This window comes from Brachyhypopomus gauderio, chromosome 11 (assembly GCF_052324685.1).
Source record: "Brachyhypopomus gauderio isolate BG-103 chromosome 11, BGAUD_0.2, whole genome shotgun sequence".
NCBI lineage: Eukaryota > Metazoa > Chordata > Actinopteri > Gymnotiformes > Hypopomidae > Brachyhypopomus > Brachyhypopomus gauderio.
Window position 1 is genome coordinate 1,941,554 of NC_135221.1, and position 17,570 is coordinate 1,959,123.

At 40.7% G+C, this 17,570-nt stretch overlaps 1 protein-coding gene across 2 annotated transcripts in view; it reads left to right on the forward strand.

The window, feature by feature from the left end:
• The first annotated feature begins 11,056 nt into the window (after positions 1-11,056).
• The window catches only part of fgfrl1b (fibroblast growth factor receptor like 1b), a 40,815-nt gene continuing 34,301 nt past the window's right edge, over positions 11,057-17,570 (forward strand). For both annotated transcript variants that reach the window (XM_077021031.1, XM_077021032.1), the window contains exon 1: positions 11,057-11,561. In XM_077021031.1, the coding sequence (XP_076877146.1) occupies positions 11,420-11,561 (142 nt within the window). In that variant the 5' untranslated portion in view covers positions 11,057-11,419. The remainder of the gene's footprint in view (positions 11,562-17,570) is intronic.

Here is a 17,570-nt window from a genome sequence, read left to right on the forward strand (position 1 = left end):
TTAGGGAGTTAAGATAGGTTATTGTATATTTTCTTGTTTCTTCTTCTGGTAAATAGGAAGTTAGTCATTTTGTGTTCCGAAGTTGTAATTTTTCTTTGACTATATCAACTCCCGAAGTCTATATTGTCCCGCCACTTATAAACTACTTTCTTTATTTACATATATTTTTCCGTCTTTTTCCTGTTACGAGCTGGTAGCCTAGGCCAGGTCGTAACATGTCAACAAGGGTTGGTGCAGCCTGATGGGCTTTGAGGTGGAGGTCATTTTGCAAAGTTACAGTTTCAATTTCCACCTGTCCAGCATCCAGGCTGAATGCTGCAGTTACTCAGCAGTGCATGTGTAGCAGATGTCAACGAGCTTGGAACTCAATTACGGAAGAAGGCCACAACGAGTTGGAGATCTCAATTGCCTCACCGTTTATTTGTGCCTGTACAAGACATAAGGCGCAATTGACACACACAGACTTAGTTGTTCTCTCTTCCTCTCCCATACAAGGTTCGCCGTCCGAGTGATGAAAACCCGGGAAAAAACTCTATGGACAAAAAAATAAGACAATACAGATATACGGAACAATGAATGACCACAAGATGAACAGCAGAAAAAATAGGCGGGAGCGAAGATAAGCTAACAAAGCACGACGCTAAACAGCGCAGTGACATTACAGATCGGCAATATCGATGCATATAGTTAATCTTACATTTTACATTTAATGATGAACAGCAGATAGAAACATACCTGTACAAGACATAAGGCGCAATTGACACACACAGACTTAGTTCTCTCTTCCTCTCCTAACGAATAGGAAAAGAAACACGAGGATCAAAAATTGTGCACAAAGTACCGCGTATGCAGTAAACTCAAACTAACAAAGTTAACAATGGTTCGTTAGTGTTTTTGGCAACCAAAGTTTCACTGCGGTTTTAATACTAAAGTCCCCAAAGAACAACTCTGAAGAGAGAGAAATCGTCGTGCCTACCCATACAAGGTTCGCCGTCCGAGTGACGAAAACCCGGGAAAACGCTCAATGGATAAGAATGGTGTTACATCAATTAGCGCCCTACGTGCAACCGATTAAGGGGAACCCCCCCAAAAAAATAAACATGTCTATATATAGTATCTATAACATGTCTAATCTCAAGCGGCACATTTTTAATAATCACTAAGCTTTGGGGAGTTCATTTCAAAACATTTCTGATGTAATAACATACAAAAAAGAATAAAAATTAAATAAATAAAAAACGAAAGCATCACTGCCACACATGTAGTGTCCACATTCATGAAAGGATTGGATTAGTCAAAAGATCCATACACTGTTCTTTACAAAGAGAAACAAAAATGCAGTAAATGTATCGGGCTGGGTTTCTTACATTCTTACATTTCGAACAGTAGTGAAAATTGCAGTTTTCCACTTGTAGTATGTAGTATAGTCTGTTTCTGGCCTTAGCTCCCTCCACATCTAGACACTGTTGAGAGCAGTTGGTCTATGTTGCTAGATTACTGTTTGGCCATTTTGCTCCAGTGGTTGGTTGATATTAGTCCCATCCACAGATGCTCAAACCACACATAGTTCATAGATTTCTGTATTGTGTAAACTTGACCACACTATTGGTATTTTGCTGGGACAAGTCTTTCAGAGAAATTTTGCAACTATCTATGTGACTGAAAAAGGTTTGTGAAGTACATGGCGTTGTTCAAAGTAATTCCAGTTTTGTAAAGCATTTAGTAATAAGAACAACCCCAGTGCTTTTTGTGCTCAGGCTATGAGAAAAAAAACCTTATTTCATGCATGACTAACTCTCTGTGAACAGCTAGCTAAGACACGAGTTTGTGAGTTATCTGATTTTGCTGGTTGTGTCCCCTTCTGTCAATTATGGAAGATCAAGTGAAATACACACAAAGGCATATGCTAGTTATGGCTTACATGGAGAAATTGACACTGACATCTGGGCATTGGATGTAGAACTTCCCAATTTTTCTTTGGCCCTGAAAAGTAGAAAGCAAGAAAGAAGTGCTACAAACCTGGGGCCTCATGTACGAATGGTGCATATGTACAAAAACATTGCGTACGCTATGTTTTACGCAAACGGTCAGATGTACTAAATGTGATTAGAATGTGAGAAAGTGCATAGCCCCATGACACTTTTCACTTTCACAGGCGTACGCATGTTTCTAATGTGTTTTCGTCAATTAGTGACACTTAGAGGTGATGCATTGAAATTACAACTATTAAGATATCATTTATGCACACATTGTAGTAAGCACTTATTGTGTAAAATAAAGTAAATTAATCAGACAATTTCACTGCCTCTCTGAAATAATCATTCAACGCGTTTCCACTTAGCCTAGATTATATAAACATGCATTAAATGTTGTGCTGGAGTATTGATAATGGCCGAATTCACAGAGTGCGTTTTCCGTGACCATTATGATTTTTTTGGCCCATGATCATGACTGGCTTATAAGCTGTTTCAGATTTCCAAGAGCTGTCCTCTGGTGCTGAGCTGTCCTTGAAGAGTACATGTCAACTGTACTCTGCTACATCAAGAACTGTGTGGACAATGCAACAGTGGACAAGAACATCAGGGTTTACCCTAATCAAAGCCTTATACTGCACGGCAAGATCCACCCTGAAGAAAGATCCACCCTGAAGAAAGATCCACCCTGAAGAAAGATCCAACCTGAAGAAAGGATTCAAGGAGGCCAAGACCGCCTACAAGAGGAAAATTGCTCACATTGACATATGAACAAGCAAACCACTTCTCCAGGAAGGCTAAGAAAGAACACAAAAATATAATCAGATACTATAATCGGAAAGCCTGAGTAAGTAAATTTCATCCTGGGGAAAGGCCTCTAATAAGCGTGTCATACAGAGACTAGGCAGGAGCTGGAGGACTGCTGGGAACCTTCTCTGTACGTGGTGGTGAAGAATCAACCAGGAACCCCAGTATACATTGTTTGTGGTGAGGAGGATGGACAGAAATAGGGGTGTCTGTTTTCACGCTCACTGGTCTAGCAGAGATTCAACACCCGAACACCCGAACAGGAACAAATCCCTTTTTCACATCAGCAACAACACGAGCTGCCACTAACCCGTCTGGAGGCTTTTAAGATGGCAGCTTTTCAATGAAGACGGTGTACGGTAAGCTCTTGGGTCCACGACCTGTCTTACACCTGTGTTACATCGTTTCATTACCAGGGAGAATTCTCCTTGTATGGTGCCCTGCAAACCTCACCGTGCCAATTTTTCCATCTGTCCACCAGGGGTCAGTGTTCACCACATCCATAAATGCTGAGTACCATTCTGGGTTAGGTTGCTTCACCATTGTAAATAACTGTATACCACATGAGGCCTGTAAGTGTTCCTTAGAAGCGCGAATAACATTGGTGCTGACTAGCAAGGGGACACTTGATCTATACTACATTTCTGGAATGACAAATGCCAGCACATTGTTAGATGTCATGGTGAGAAAATGGAAGTTAATGTCCAACACACCAATATACATTTACATTTACGGCATTTGGCAGGCGCCCTTATCCAGAGCGACTTACATTTTTATCTCATTTTTATACAAGTGAGCAATTGAGGGTTAAGGGCCTTGCTCAGGGGCACCTCAGTCATGGACTCAGGTCTGGGGATCAAACCCGGGACCCTCCGGTCACAAAACCAGTTCCCTAACCACCAGGCCATGACTGCCCCTATGAGGTCCCTGCTGGTCTGCTGTTCTTTATATATGGAGATTAATAGGTTTCAGGCTTTGTAAGCCAAGCTGCGGATGTGTTTTTCAAAACTTCTCGGTAATAGTGGTAACTTGAGAGCCTGAGTCAATGAGAGCATGGCACAAAGTTTAATTCCCCAACACTTGACCTTCATTACTAGAACCCATGAGTGGTGTGTCTTCACAATCTAGTACTTGTGGCATCCACATCAAGGAGACATCCTTCACAAACCCATGGTTGCCCCAACGACCACAGGTTCTAGGCGTTTAAAGATGGACTCGCCTCCACACCTTTCCCAGCCTGACCAAGTCAACAGCAATGAGTGCCGAGATCCACTACTGAATTTCTGGGTCTCGCAACACCACCTTACATTTACATCAAATATAAACTCAATATAAAGTTATACAGCAACTGAATATGAAGTATTCACAGGCACATGGTTCCCTGGCCATAAAAGACAACGTAAGAAGATAACATTTCTTCAAAAGATTGAACTACCACAGGAACACTGCGGAAAGAGAGAGAAAGAGAGATAATAAAAGTTGTAGTAATGTACACAAAGTTTCTAGATTTCTTTAAATTCATTATTTAATTGGTTTTATTTTCAATTTTCTTCCTATTTTTAAATATTATATTTTGTGGGCAATGACCTTCCCATGATCTCAGGTTGTAATAAGCTTCTTGTGTAAAGCACTAACTCTAGCTCTTGTGTAAAGCACTTTGAATTGCCAGTGTGTATGAAAGGTGCTATATAAATAAATATGTCTTGCCTTGCCTGAAGAAACGGGACATTTCGGACAGTGGTTGTGTTAATAAATGTATACGTAGCACATCTAGATGGGGTTGGAGATGCAGTCTGTACACCGTGTTTCAGTATATTATCACTGTTTTATAACTATAACCTATTAATATTAAACTATTCATAACTATAAATAATAATTAATAAAATATATATTTATAAATATTTATATTATATCTATATAACTATTTATAACTATAAAACAGTATATTTATAATTTATGAATTAATATTATCACAGTATCGACACAAGTTCAGTCAGTCTGAAGAGAATCTTCTCCATGCCACTGAGGTTTTCACGTGGCAACACCTCTTGTCTTCTGTCTTGGTTTTAACTTCCTGTTTTTTTCTTTTTATGTGTGCTTTTATTTTGCATTTCCTTCTTGTGTCTGCCTTCACGCCCTATCCTTGTTACCCACTGCCTCATTAACGTTTTCACCTGTACCTAGTTTCATTCCCCAATTCCTCAGCTATTTATAGCCCATGTTTTCAGTTTATCTTTGCTGGTCATGTATTGATTTTGTTTTGTTCCCAGGTTTTGCACATCACATATGTAGTATCACTTGGTGGTTGTCTAAAGCTGCCTTTTTCTATTTACGTAATATCGCCAAGCTGAGACACTTACTGTCATTAGCTGATGCAGAGAAGCTGGTCCATGCTTTTGTCTCGTCGAGATTGGACTACTGTAATGGTCTTCTAATTGGATACTCTTTTCTGGTTTCGGTGGGAGAACGCCGTGCGCACATGAGCTGCCACTTCCCGCTCTACTGTTTTTTGCAAATTCTCTCCTTCTCCAAATTCTGTGGATTTATATCTCCTGCTGATGTACAGCTCCTGTTGACTTTTACCACCTGCTGCTACATGTGGTCTTTTCCCCTGCTCTGCTGCTAGAGGTTTGTTTACATTCGCTGCTGGCTCCTTCCTCTGGCTACGCCGCTACTAACACTCTGCTAACTGCCTGCTATTGAGCTGCTACGAGTCCTCTCTCCTCTTCCCAGCTTCTCTGCTTACCTGTGCTGCGGGTTTAGCTCTTGCACTTACTGCTTTATGTTGCTTGTGCATGTTTAGTCACCTCTCTGGTGACTGGGTTGTGGTGTTTGGCTAACTTAGCTCTAGCCGTAGCATTGCATTGCTGGCCGTTGAGTCTGGTAGCTACTAGCTATGTATCCTGCCGATGTCTTGTTTTTTGTCATCTGCCTGTTGGGATCTGTGGATGTCGTCTCTGCTTTTACTGCTGCCGATGGAAGTGCCTCCGGTCTCAGGATTGTGTACACTTCGGATGATCTATGTTCTCTCCGCACTCACCATCGTCTTGACCCGTCCACATACAACGATTGCTGCTCTATTGGTATCGCTCGCCTATATCCACCGGGCACGTAAACCTCGACCAGTGCTGTTCCAATCGACTAAAACTAGTATCCAAGCTGTTTGGACAAATGGCCGTGGATATTGGAAGGATAAAGCCAAATCCAACCGTGGAGTCGACGCTGGCACCCTGTGCCCTGTCCTGCAAGCAATGGTCTCGTTCTCATCTCTGCCCTCTGTCTCTCCTGGCCTCTTCAACTTTGCCTTATTAAACTGTCTATCTCTCACAGACAAAGCTTCACTTCTCAGTGATTACCTAGATATCCTGTCTGACTGAAACTTGGCAGACACAGGGAGATTACATCTCCCTCAATGAAGCTACCCCTCCTGGCTTTACCTACATCTGTGCTCCCAGAATAACGGGCAGAGGTGGTGGTCTGGCTGTCATTTACAATCAAAATATAAGACTAACTCTGTGCAAACTACATAAAGTTTCTGCTTTTGAATATATGGCTCTAAAAGTGTCTGGCCTGTCTACCTTAATTCTACTGCTGGTATATCGCCCACCTAAGCTCTCCATAGCTGACTTTCTGTCTGAATTCGGTGAACTGCTCACCATCCCTAGCTCCATGTCTCCATCTCTGGTGATGCTTGGGGACTTGAAAATCCATATGGACATTGCCTCCTCTTTATCTGCTGACTTTTTGTCTTTGCTTAAATGTTTTGACCAAACTCAGCATGTCAATTTTCCTACTCACAAGCATGGACATATTCTTGATCTAATTTGCTCTTCTTCCTATGGTTGTAATGTTAGTAACATCTCTGGTTTGTGTTTGGGTATATCTGATCGCAAAGCTATTACTGCTGATCTGTCTTCCCATCTCTAAAACTTGCTCTTAAACTTCAATATCCTTCTGTAATTTTTCTGCTGTTGATTCCCCATCCTTCTCTTTGCATCTTAATGCTTCTCCTTCCCTACGATCTGTAACCTATCCTCTGTTGATGATGCAGTCTCTCTCTATAATGACTCCAACTCTACCAACCTTAATTCACTAGCCCCACTTAAAACTAGGGTTGTACCTTCCACTCACACATCTCCCTGGTTTACTCCCGAGATTCGCACACTCAAGACCGCCGGCCGTTGCCTTGAGCGCCTCTATAAAAAAACTGGGCTTCACCTGCATGCTCTTGCCTTTTTTGAGCATATGCTCATCTACAAAGCTGCACTTAAGTCTACTCGTTTCCTGTACTACTCCAATCTTATTCAAGGTTCCAGACATGATCCCAAGCAACTCTTCTCTCTTGTTAATAAACTCTCCAGGCCTCCTACTCCTACAGTCTCATCCTCTCCTGACATCTCTACTGCTTTTCTCAATCACTTTCAAGACAAAATTAGTTCCATTAACAAAGGCTTTCTCAACTCATCCCCTCCTGACCTCTCTCCCCTTCCTCTCAGTCCTGGTAGTGCTTCCTTCTCAAATCTTTCTCCTGTTTCCCCTGATGACATTGCTGTAATTATTGCCAAGTCCAAATCTTCTTCATGTCAACTTGATCCTGCTCCAACTCCACTTCTGAAGCGGTGTCTCCCTGCTATCACTATCCCCATTTCTCATCTCATTAATTAATGTTCCCTGCTCTCTCTCTCTAAAAAAAAAAGGCAGCTATTACCCCTGTTCTTAAGAAACCTGGCCATGACTGTTCAGACCTACAAAATTACAGAACTATCTTCAATCTGCCTTTTCTATCCAAAGTTCTTGAGAGGGCTGTTGCCATACAGCTACAGGCTTTTCTGTCCACCAATAATCTTTTTGAGACATTTCAGTCAGGTTTCCGCTCCTTTCACAGCACTGAGACGGCTCTCCTCAGTGTACTATGACCTCATGACCTTGCTCCTTCCTACTTAAGTAGGTTACTCCAGCCATACTCCCCGATACGTACGCTTAGATCTTCAAGCCAACACTTGCTTGTGGTTCCGCCCTATAAGTTAAATTCCACTGGGAAAAGAGCGTTCTGTGTCGCGGGTCCGATGCTGTGGAATGGGCTCCCTGATGAAATGCGGGCTTGTTCATCTTTAGATATTTTTAAAGCTGGTCTTAAAACTCATCTTTTTAAAGTGGCTTATGGGTGAGATTTGAAAATTGTAGTGTTATTCTATTTTTATGCATATTTATTTGTATTTATATTGTATTTTATTTTTCCTGTGTGTACAGTGTCCTTGGGTGTCCAGAAAGGCGCTTTACAAATAAAATGTTGTTGTTATTATTATTATTATTATTACTAAATAATCTGCTCCTTTCCTCTGACTCTGGTCATACATCTGTCCTTCTGCTCCTCGATCTCACTGCTGCTTTCGACACTGTTAACCATAAAATACTCCTCTCACGTCTTTCCAGTATTGGTCTCTCTGGCACTGTGCTTTCCTGGTTTACATCTTATCTTAGTGACAGGTCTCAGTATGTTAGTATTGAGAGCAGCCCCGTCGACAGGGGGGGACAACCGTGTCTGTTGTCCCGGGCCCCAGGGCCAGGGGGGCCCATCAAAGAGCACAGCAATTTATTTTTTATTTAAAGTCTATAATTTTAAATAATCTTGAAATATTTCATTAATATAAAATTCTGTACTCAAAATAAGCTCAACGGCTAAAATGTATGTTTTTTACCTATCTGCATATTTTCCATTAAGGGCATACACCCGCGCCTCCCACTGAAAAATGGTTTGATCCAGCACCAACTGTAGCCGGCTGGTACCCGCCCAACAGCGGGAAATACAGTGGTGGATAGTTAAAATAAACAGAAATCTGGAGCGCAGAAAAGAAAGGAAAAACATTTACCTGACGAATTTTAATGTTGTATTGTGTTCCAGGTTTGAAAAGTGCTGGAATTTAGGCTAAAGTACTTGAAAATGCTTGAAATTGTAACTACTTCGTTTCACAACAAATATCTGTCTGACTGAACAGTTCTCCTGTATTACGTTAACAAATACGAGCCTCTTGTAATTCCAGGATGAAACATGAGAGAACGTGAAGATGTTAAGATTGGGCGTTTTGAAAATAAACAACCATTAAATGTGATAAAAAGCGAATTATTTGGAATCATTTTGAGTATATGTATAAATATTTAACTTATATAAGTTTAATGTTCTGGGAAATATTGAAATGGACCATGAAAGTGACGTACAAGTGCTTTAATTCCAGCTTGTAAAGGTGTATGAACCCAGCAAACATGACTTTGTTCATCGCGTTGAAGCGCGGCACGCGAGAAGTTACAAAATTCGAGAGGTGCACGACCTTGCGAATCAACAGTGCGCAAGGCCCTCGCGCACGGGCGGAGTCACCGCGATTACGTCATTTTCGCCGCGCGGCAGGTAGCAGGGTTCTTCTCGTGTCTTCCATCAAGACAATGTTTTAAAGCTCTCAAACCATCTTCATTTGGGATGACTGTGTACAGACTTAATATCCAATGCAAAAAGCAAATTCACAGGTAGTGTTTGTCCTTTCAGGCATTCAAGAATTTGTATAAAGTGTGTTGAGTCTAACATATGTACATAAGGGTTAAACAATAGGTTCAAAAATGTCATCCAGAAACTGGTATATAATTCCTGTTGGGCAAGAACAGGCAGATACAATGGGATGTCCAAGATTATTTTCCTTATGAATTTTTGAGAGAAGTTAGAAATGGCTGCAGCAAGGATCTATAGTAAGACTGCATGCAGAATCATGGATGTCTCCTGCTGAAATGGCATGATTAACAGTGGCCTGAACAGAAGACTATCTGTGGAATGATATCAGAGTTGTTCTGCTGATAAGTGTCAGAAAGCTGGTTTGCTTCCTTCTTTTTTAAAGTCCAGGTCTAGATGGTGCTATCCAGTCGAATAGAAAATGTACAACAGTGTTAATGTGTATATCCCATTTTGTTCAATTTCAAAATGAAAGTGTCTATTCAAATCTTTACTATATTTAATTGAGAAAATGTGCCAAAACTGTATGTTATTAGCTACCTGTGACATTGGAAACAAGATGCCAGTGTGTAACTGGATCTACAGTGTGTTCTCCATGAAATAACAGCAGTGAGTCTGTCAGCTGGTCCTGTACTAACATACTACAACAGCCTTAGTCTAGCACTGCGGCTCACAGACCAATCTGAGTCAATATAGACACACACAGCCCAATCTTGCTTGTGTGAAAATGCTCCTTTTTGCTCTGAGGCACTACTGATCCATTTTAATATTATATAGTGCTAACATTTTTTTTTTTTTTTTTATAAACAGTTTCCATCTGTATGGAAGACAAAAACACAGATGAGCTGTATTCATACCGGTCCTAAAATGTCTGGTTTGAACACACACACGTATGCTGATACTGTCACACACTCTTCACTCACTGCACCACTGGTTTTGTTTTCTGTAGATTGGGTACTATGTTCCTGTTCTTTTCTGCATTCAGTGTTTTGAACTTTAAAATGTCCGCAGAATCCATCGTCCTGGGGAACCACGGCCTGAATTAGTGTCTCAGGTGCACTGGACATGGCACCTTTTCTTCTGTGTTTGGGAGTGTAGTTTTTCTGATACTGGTCAGGCGTGCCAGATACAGAGTCTGAACTGTACACATGTACCATGTGCTGAGTTCTTGATTTCTAAGTGGGCCTCACACCTCACAACATACAGGAAAGTTGGATTTAAATATTTTAGCCAGATTTTTATTGGGATTTCTACTGATAAGTGTTTTGTTTTATGGCATAGAAACCCTTCTATGCTTTTCCTTGCAGTTCTTGCATGTGAACATAAATCAATCCATAAATAGTTATACTTTTTGAGTACTCTAGGGTGAGGGTTAATACCTAATGTAATGTAAATGGTGTTTGTATCCTACTCCTGCACATCCTTTTAAAAGTCTGTAACTATTTTGGATTTATTTTGAGTAACATTTTGCAATGAGAAGGTGTTGCGTGTAAATATGACCAAAGTGAACAAAGGTTTCATAGAGTATGAGAGCTGACAAACCACATCGAGAGTAATAATATTTGTACTTTAACTTTGATGGTAGTATTATTTAAAAGTTATCTATCGTAATAGAGTAAGATCTGGACGTTCATTTTTACGACAATGCAAATGAAGTGTGGAATAGAAACATACTACATTATAAAGTCCTACGCTAGGTGGCGCTGGAGTTTAATTTCTGATTCTGTTTAGACGCGCTGCGTGAAGCACGGACTCCTCTGTGATTGGCTGTGAGGTCTCACCGCTGTTTAACTTCAGCTGAGTTGGGTTTTCCATGGTCGGGGATGCTGACGAACTATGTGAAGAAAGAAGACCCAAACGAAACGTGGCTCGACTAATCCTGGATTTCGGCCGTTTAGTTTTACCTTTTTTTCCATTAAAAGTAGTCTGCGTCGTACAAGACGTTAAGTACAGTGCCGCGTATGCTGCCGTTTTGTTGATTTAGTTTCTTTTACTGTCTCGGTCCTGTTTTCCTTCTGTTTTTTACGGTTCCGGGTCCAAACGTGTGTAGCCGAATTCAATCTTACAACACAGGCGGCATTCAGTGAATCAGCAGGAGATGTCGGTTTAGTTAGATGTTGGTTTAGTCTAGCTCCCTAACTTGATGTTATGTCCTAGTTTACCAGCGCTGTCCTTATTCGCTCCTTTTCTCTGGATGACAGCCCACATTAGGATGTTTTCAGACGGAGAAATCCTTATTTTACTCGCTGGTATATTGATCATGTCAACAACGTGTGAAACTGGAGGTAAGTTATATATATTTAAGTAAGTGTGTGTGTGTGCGTGCGCGTGTGTGTGTGTGTGCATTAGTTCACATGCCCAGATGATTAACTGCTGAATTGTAACCCTCTACTCGTATGTAAGGAGGCCTTTTTTCCCTTAATGCAAACACTTGCGTTTGGTGCTTGGCTCAAGAGTAAAACGCTTGTCGATGTAATGGGCTTTACTGCACTTTTAACCCACATAACCCTCAGTAGTGTCACTTGCAAAAGAAAGGGGGGAAAAGAAAAAAAATATATATATATATATATATATATTTTAAATTGAGCACAAGATATACTAGCCACTAATCACTAAATCTTTTTTCTTTGTCTTTTTGCATCCATAGAGATGTAATCTTTCTGTATGAACATAACCCTAATCCTAACCCATAGAGATGTAATCTTTCTGTATGAACATAACCCTAATCCTAACCCATAGAGATGTAATCTTTGTGTACATTTTGCAGCAAACACTTCCCTGCTTGTTCCTGTAACTTTGGCAGCATTAATTAAGGAGCATAAGTTTGTGACCCCTGCCAAGATGAAAAGCAGTTTATCAAAATAGTTTTGATGACACCTGCTGGCCACATTACAATATTTTGCATACACATATGTACACATACACATGCACGCACTACTCACAAAAATTTGAGATATTTGGCTTTCAGGTGAAATTTTTGGAAATGTAAAACGTTCACACTACAGTAATATATCATGAAAGTGGAGCATTTGAGTAGAAGCATGAAATGGTGATTTCCTCATTTCAAACAATTTATTGAAACAAATGACTAGATTAATGGCGCTATTTGTCACAAAGTGTAGGGCAGTTCTGTATTGACTAGACACACCTAGACCACCACCAACACTATAAAAGGCTCGTCAGGTGCCTACAGTGGTGCGCAGCGCTCTCCTTCATGTCTCCAACATTGTTGGTGTCCACCATTTCTCCTCAGTGTGAATCAATTTCCATCAGTGAACAGCACTGAGGCCCGCTGCCCCTTCATCCAGTGTAAATATCTGCTGGAGTGGTCAGGTACCCCTGTAGGTCATCTAGAATGCAGACAACTCTGATTATAGATTTAGGGATTCACTCAATATTTGGCAGCTGAAATTATTTAGCCATAAATGGCCAAAAGTCCATTTTCCATGTTCGACCGAATAAGTGAAAAGGCCAAACAATTTATACAGAGTGGATGTTTTACTGCTCTAGTGTAACACGCATTAACTAAAGCTCACTGCTCTAGTGTAATACGCGCATTAACTAAAGCTCACTGCTCTAGTCGAACACACACATTAACTAAAGCTCACTGCTCTAGTCGAACACGCGCATTAACTAAAGCTCACTGCTCTAGTCGAACACGCGCATTAACTAAAGCTCACTGCTCTAGTCGAACACGCGCATTAACTAAAGCTCACTGCTCTAGTCGAACACGCGCATTAACTAAAGCTCACTGCTCTAGTCGAACACGCGCATTAACTAAAGCTCACTGCTCTAGTCGAACACGCGCATTAACTAAAGCTCACTGCTCTAGTCGAACACGCGCATTAACTAAAGCTCACTGCTCTAGTCGAACACGCGCATTAATCAATCAATCAATCAAATTTTATTTATATAGCGCTTTTTACAACAGTTGTTGTCACAAAGCAGCTTTACAAGTGCCGAGTCCTAGCCCCCAGTGAGCAAGCCAAGGGCGACAGTGGCAAGGAAAAACTCCCTAGTTTTTTGCATGAGGAATAAACCTTGAGAGGAACCAAGACTCAGGGGGGGAACCCATCCTCCTCTGGCCGACACCGGTCACCATGACAACAACAACAATTTAAACAGAAAGAAATAAAGAAAAGGAAAAGCTGTAGTAATGTCCATCATGGTGTAGGCTCATCCGGTCAGGCAGTAGGTGGCTGGCACTGGATGGATCGCTTGTCTCTCCTCATCTCATTTTTCCTCGAGCAGGCGGGCAGCCATGTGGAGAAAATAAAACGGGGAAAATTAGTTCTGTATGAGGACATATACAGGACAGATAAAATTAAACACATTTCTGGAGTGTGGCAGCAACTCCGGCATTAAGTTAAACTATTACAGCCTAGCTAAAAAGGCAGAACCAGAAGGTAACATAGGCTTGGGGGCATTCTGAGACAATGGCATCCATCCACTGCCCTGTCAACAAACTTGAGTGACCACGAGCAGTGACAGGACGACAGCACCAGCGCCCCAGTCTACCATAAAACCCTTCGTCTATGAACCCCTGGATCTGTACCTTTTATCTAAGGGGGGATATTAATTATCAAACGCTAAACCAAATAGGTGGGTTTTCAACCTAGACTTAAAGATTGTGACTGTGTCAGAGTCCCGTATGCAATTTGGAAGGTTGTTCCAAAGCTGAGGGGCCTTATAAGAAAAGGCTCTTCCCCCTGCTGTTACCTTATTAATTTGTGGAACTAATAAAAGACCAGCACCCTGTGATCTTAGTGGACGTGGGGGTTCATAGTAGGAAATAAGTTCCTGGAGGTATTCAGGAGCAAGCCCGTGCAGTGCTTTATATGCTAATAATAGAATTTTAAAATCAATACGGAATTTAACTGGGAGCCAATGCAGAGCTGATAGGACTGGTGTAATATGTTGAAATTTTCTAGTTCTGGTCAGAACTCTGGCTGTGGCATTTTGAACTATTTGAAGTTTATTTAGATTCCTATTTGAACATCCTGACAGTAGTGCATTGCAGTAGTCTAATCTAGAGCTAACAAAGGCGTGCACCAATTTTTCTGCATCATCCTGTGATAATGCATTTCTTAATTTGGCAATGTTGCGTAGATGTAGAAAAGCTATCCTAGTAGTATTATCTATGTATTTATCAAATGATAGGTCGGAGTCGAGTATGACACCTAGGTTTTTGGCTACTGTGCCAGGTGTAATGGGATAGTCTGCAAGATTAAGCATTAGATCTGGAATTTTTTGTCTTGCGGCCTTAGGGCCCACAAGGAGAACTTCTGTTTTGTCCTCATTTAGTTGGAGGGAGTTGAGAGACATCCAGCATTTTATATCTCTTACACAGGCCTCAATTTTTCCTAAACTGAGTTTGTCATCGGGTTTGGCTGATATGTAAAGTTGAGTGTCATCCGCATAGCAGTGAAAATTGACACCATATTTATTTATAACTGTGCCCAGTGGTAGCACATATAATGTAAATAATAGTGGTCCTAAGATGGAGCCTTGCGGGACCCCATATTTAACTATTGTACGTTTGGATGGAATATTATTGAGCTCTACAAACTGATGGCGATTTGTCAAGTAAGAGTTAAACCATGAAAGGGCTGTGCCTGAGACTCCAACCCAGCGTTCTAACCTTTCTAGCAAGATCCTATGATCAATTGTGTCAAAAGCTGCACTAAGATCGAGAAGCACTAGCAGTGATACATAGCCTTGATCAGAAGCAAGGAGGAGATCATTTGTTACTTTGACTAATGCTGTTTCAGTACTGTGATGGGGCCTAAAGCCAGATTGGAACTTTTCAAATATGTGATTCCTATGCAGATATAGGCATAATTGCTGGGCAACAGCTTTTTCTATGATCTTAGATATAAATGATGTGTTCGAAATGGGTCTATAATTAGATAGCACAGTCGGATCAAGATTTGGTTTCTTGATCAGAGGTTTAATAATTGCTAATTTACATGATTTGGGCATGTGACCTATTGTAATGGAAGAGTTAACTATAGTTAAAAGAGGTTCAGTTACAGCTGGTAATACCTCTTTTAATAACTTTGAGGGAACCGAGTCTAGTGTGCAGGTAGTACAATTTAAGGAAGAAATTATTTTCTCTAATTCTGATTGTGGGAGTGGATGAAAAGCATCAAGTTTTTCTCCCGGTATGTAATTTAAATCAATTTCAACCAAACCAGATGACATACCAGTTGTATTACTAATAAAAGGTTTTATATTTTGTCTAATATTCTCAATTTTATTATCAAAGAAATCTATAAATACATTACTAGTGAGGTTTACTGGAATCTGAGGTTCTGCGCCTGCTTGATTTTTTGTAAGTTTAGAAATAGTATTAAAAAGAAATCTAGGATTGTTTTTTTATTTTTCTCAGTGAGGCTAAGTATGCTGAGCGTGCTTTAGTGAGAGCTCGTTTGTATTCAATAATGCTATCCTTCCAGGCACAGTGGAATACTTCCAATTTAGTAGATCGCCATTTCCGCTCTAATTTACGGGCTATTTGTTTTAAGTTTCTAGTTTGGTCAGTGTACCACGGGGCGAGCTTTTTGGATCTAGCCTTTTTATATTTTAGTGGAGCTACTATATCTAGAGCTGATCTGCAGGTATTCTCTAAGCAGTCGGTTAGACTATCTAACTCCCCTGGATCGGATGGCGAATGGGCTAAAGCAGTTAAATCAGGGAGGGTTTCAATAAACTGTGTTGCTGTTGATGAATTTATCGAGCGCTTTATACACTGCCGATGAGACGGGCGGGTATTTATGTTAAGGTGAAGATCGAATTGGACTAAATAGTGATCAGAGATTGCTACGGTTTGCGGAAGTATATTTATATTATCTACGTCGATACCCAGCGTTAAGATTAGATCTAGGGTATGATTTCGATAATGTGTAGGTCCTACTACATTTTGTATAATGCAGACAGAGTTCAATATAGAAGTAAAAGCCCTTGTCAGTGGATCCTCCGCATTATCAAAATGTATGTTAAAGTCTCCTACCATTATTATTTTGTCACTACATACTGCTAAATTTGCTGCAAAATCAGTGAAATAGTTTAAGAAATCCGAGTAAGGCCCTGGTGGTCTGTATACATTAGTTAGGGAAAATGTACTTTTATTTTCAGATGGACTAATTACATTAATAGACTGCATCTCATATGAGTTTGAGATATCTAAGTATTTCTGATGAATTTCTAAACAATCACGATAGATTATACATATTCCTCCTCGTCTGCCTGACAGTCTAGGTTTATGTATATAACTATATCCCACAGGAGTGGCTTCGTTTGAAGTTAAATAATCACCAGATTGAATCCACGTTTCAGTTAGACATAGAATATCAATTTTCTGGTGAGTTATAAGTTCATTTACAAAAACTGCTTTTGAGTTGAGTGATCGAATATTGATTAATCCGATTTTGAGATCGATCATATAGGTAATAATTGGATGTGAAGTCTGAATATTAGTTAAAAACTTAGGATGGACACAGTCTCAATCCTATGGGAACTTGGTGACGCCTCTAGGCAGCTCGCAGACAGGTTTAACCCGTTAGTCTGCGGCCTGGTCGCGACTCTGGTTAGTCAGCAGCTCCTAGTACTACACTGCCCACTAACTAACAGGCTACGGGCTATGCTGCAAGATAACAGGGCAGCGCCATCCCGGGTGGGGTGGACACCGTCCCTGCCTAAAAGACCAGGCTTGCCCTCGAACTCTTTCCAATTATTAATAAAGCCCACTTGATTTTCGGAGCACCACTTGGACATCCAGCGGTTTAGCGACATGAGCCTGCTGTATTGCTCATCGCCGCGCCTAAACTAAACTAAACTAACTAACATTAACTAAAGCTCACTGTTCTAGTCGAACACACACATTAACTAAAGCTCACTGCTCTAGTGTAACACACGCATTAACACGTTACTTTTACACTGTGAGTCTCGCTGGAGTAACCAAGTTTCCCAGATATTATTCAGCTTCAAACATTCAAGGCAAACAACTACAGAAAGAGTAAAGAAAACAGAACAGAGCTGCTGTGTTAACGATCATTATAGCTTATTGGGGTCTCTTTCTCTCTCCCCCTCTCTCTCTCTGTCTCTCTCTCTTCCTCTCTCTGTCTCTCTCTCTTTCTCCCATTCAGACACACACACATTGTTCTGCTGAAGGGGTGTGAAGTTACAGTACTGGAGGAAATAATTAATATATACACTAACAGTCAAATGTTTGGACACACCTGAATAAATGCATATTTATTTGGTCTGGGTTCTTCCCTGTTTTTTAGAAAACA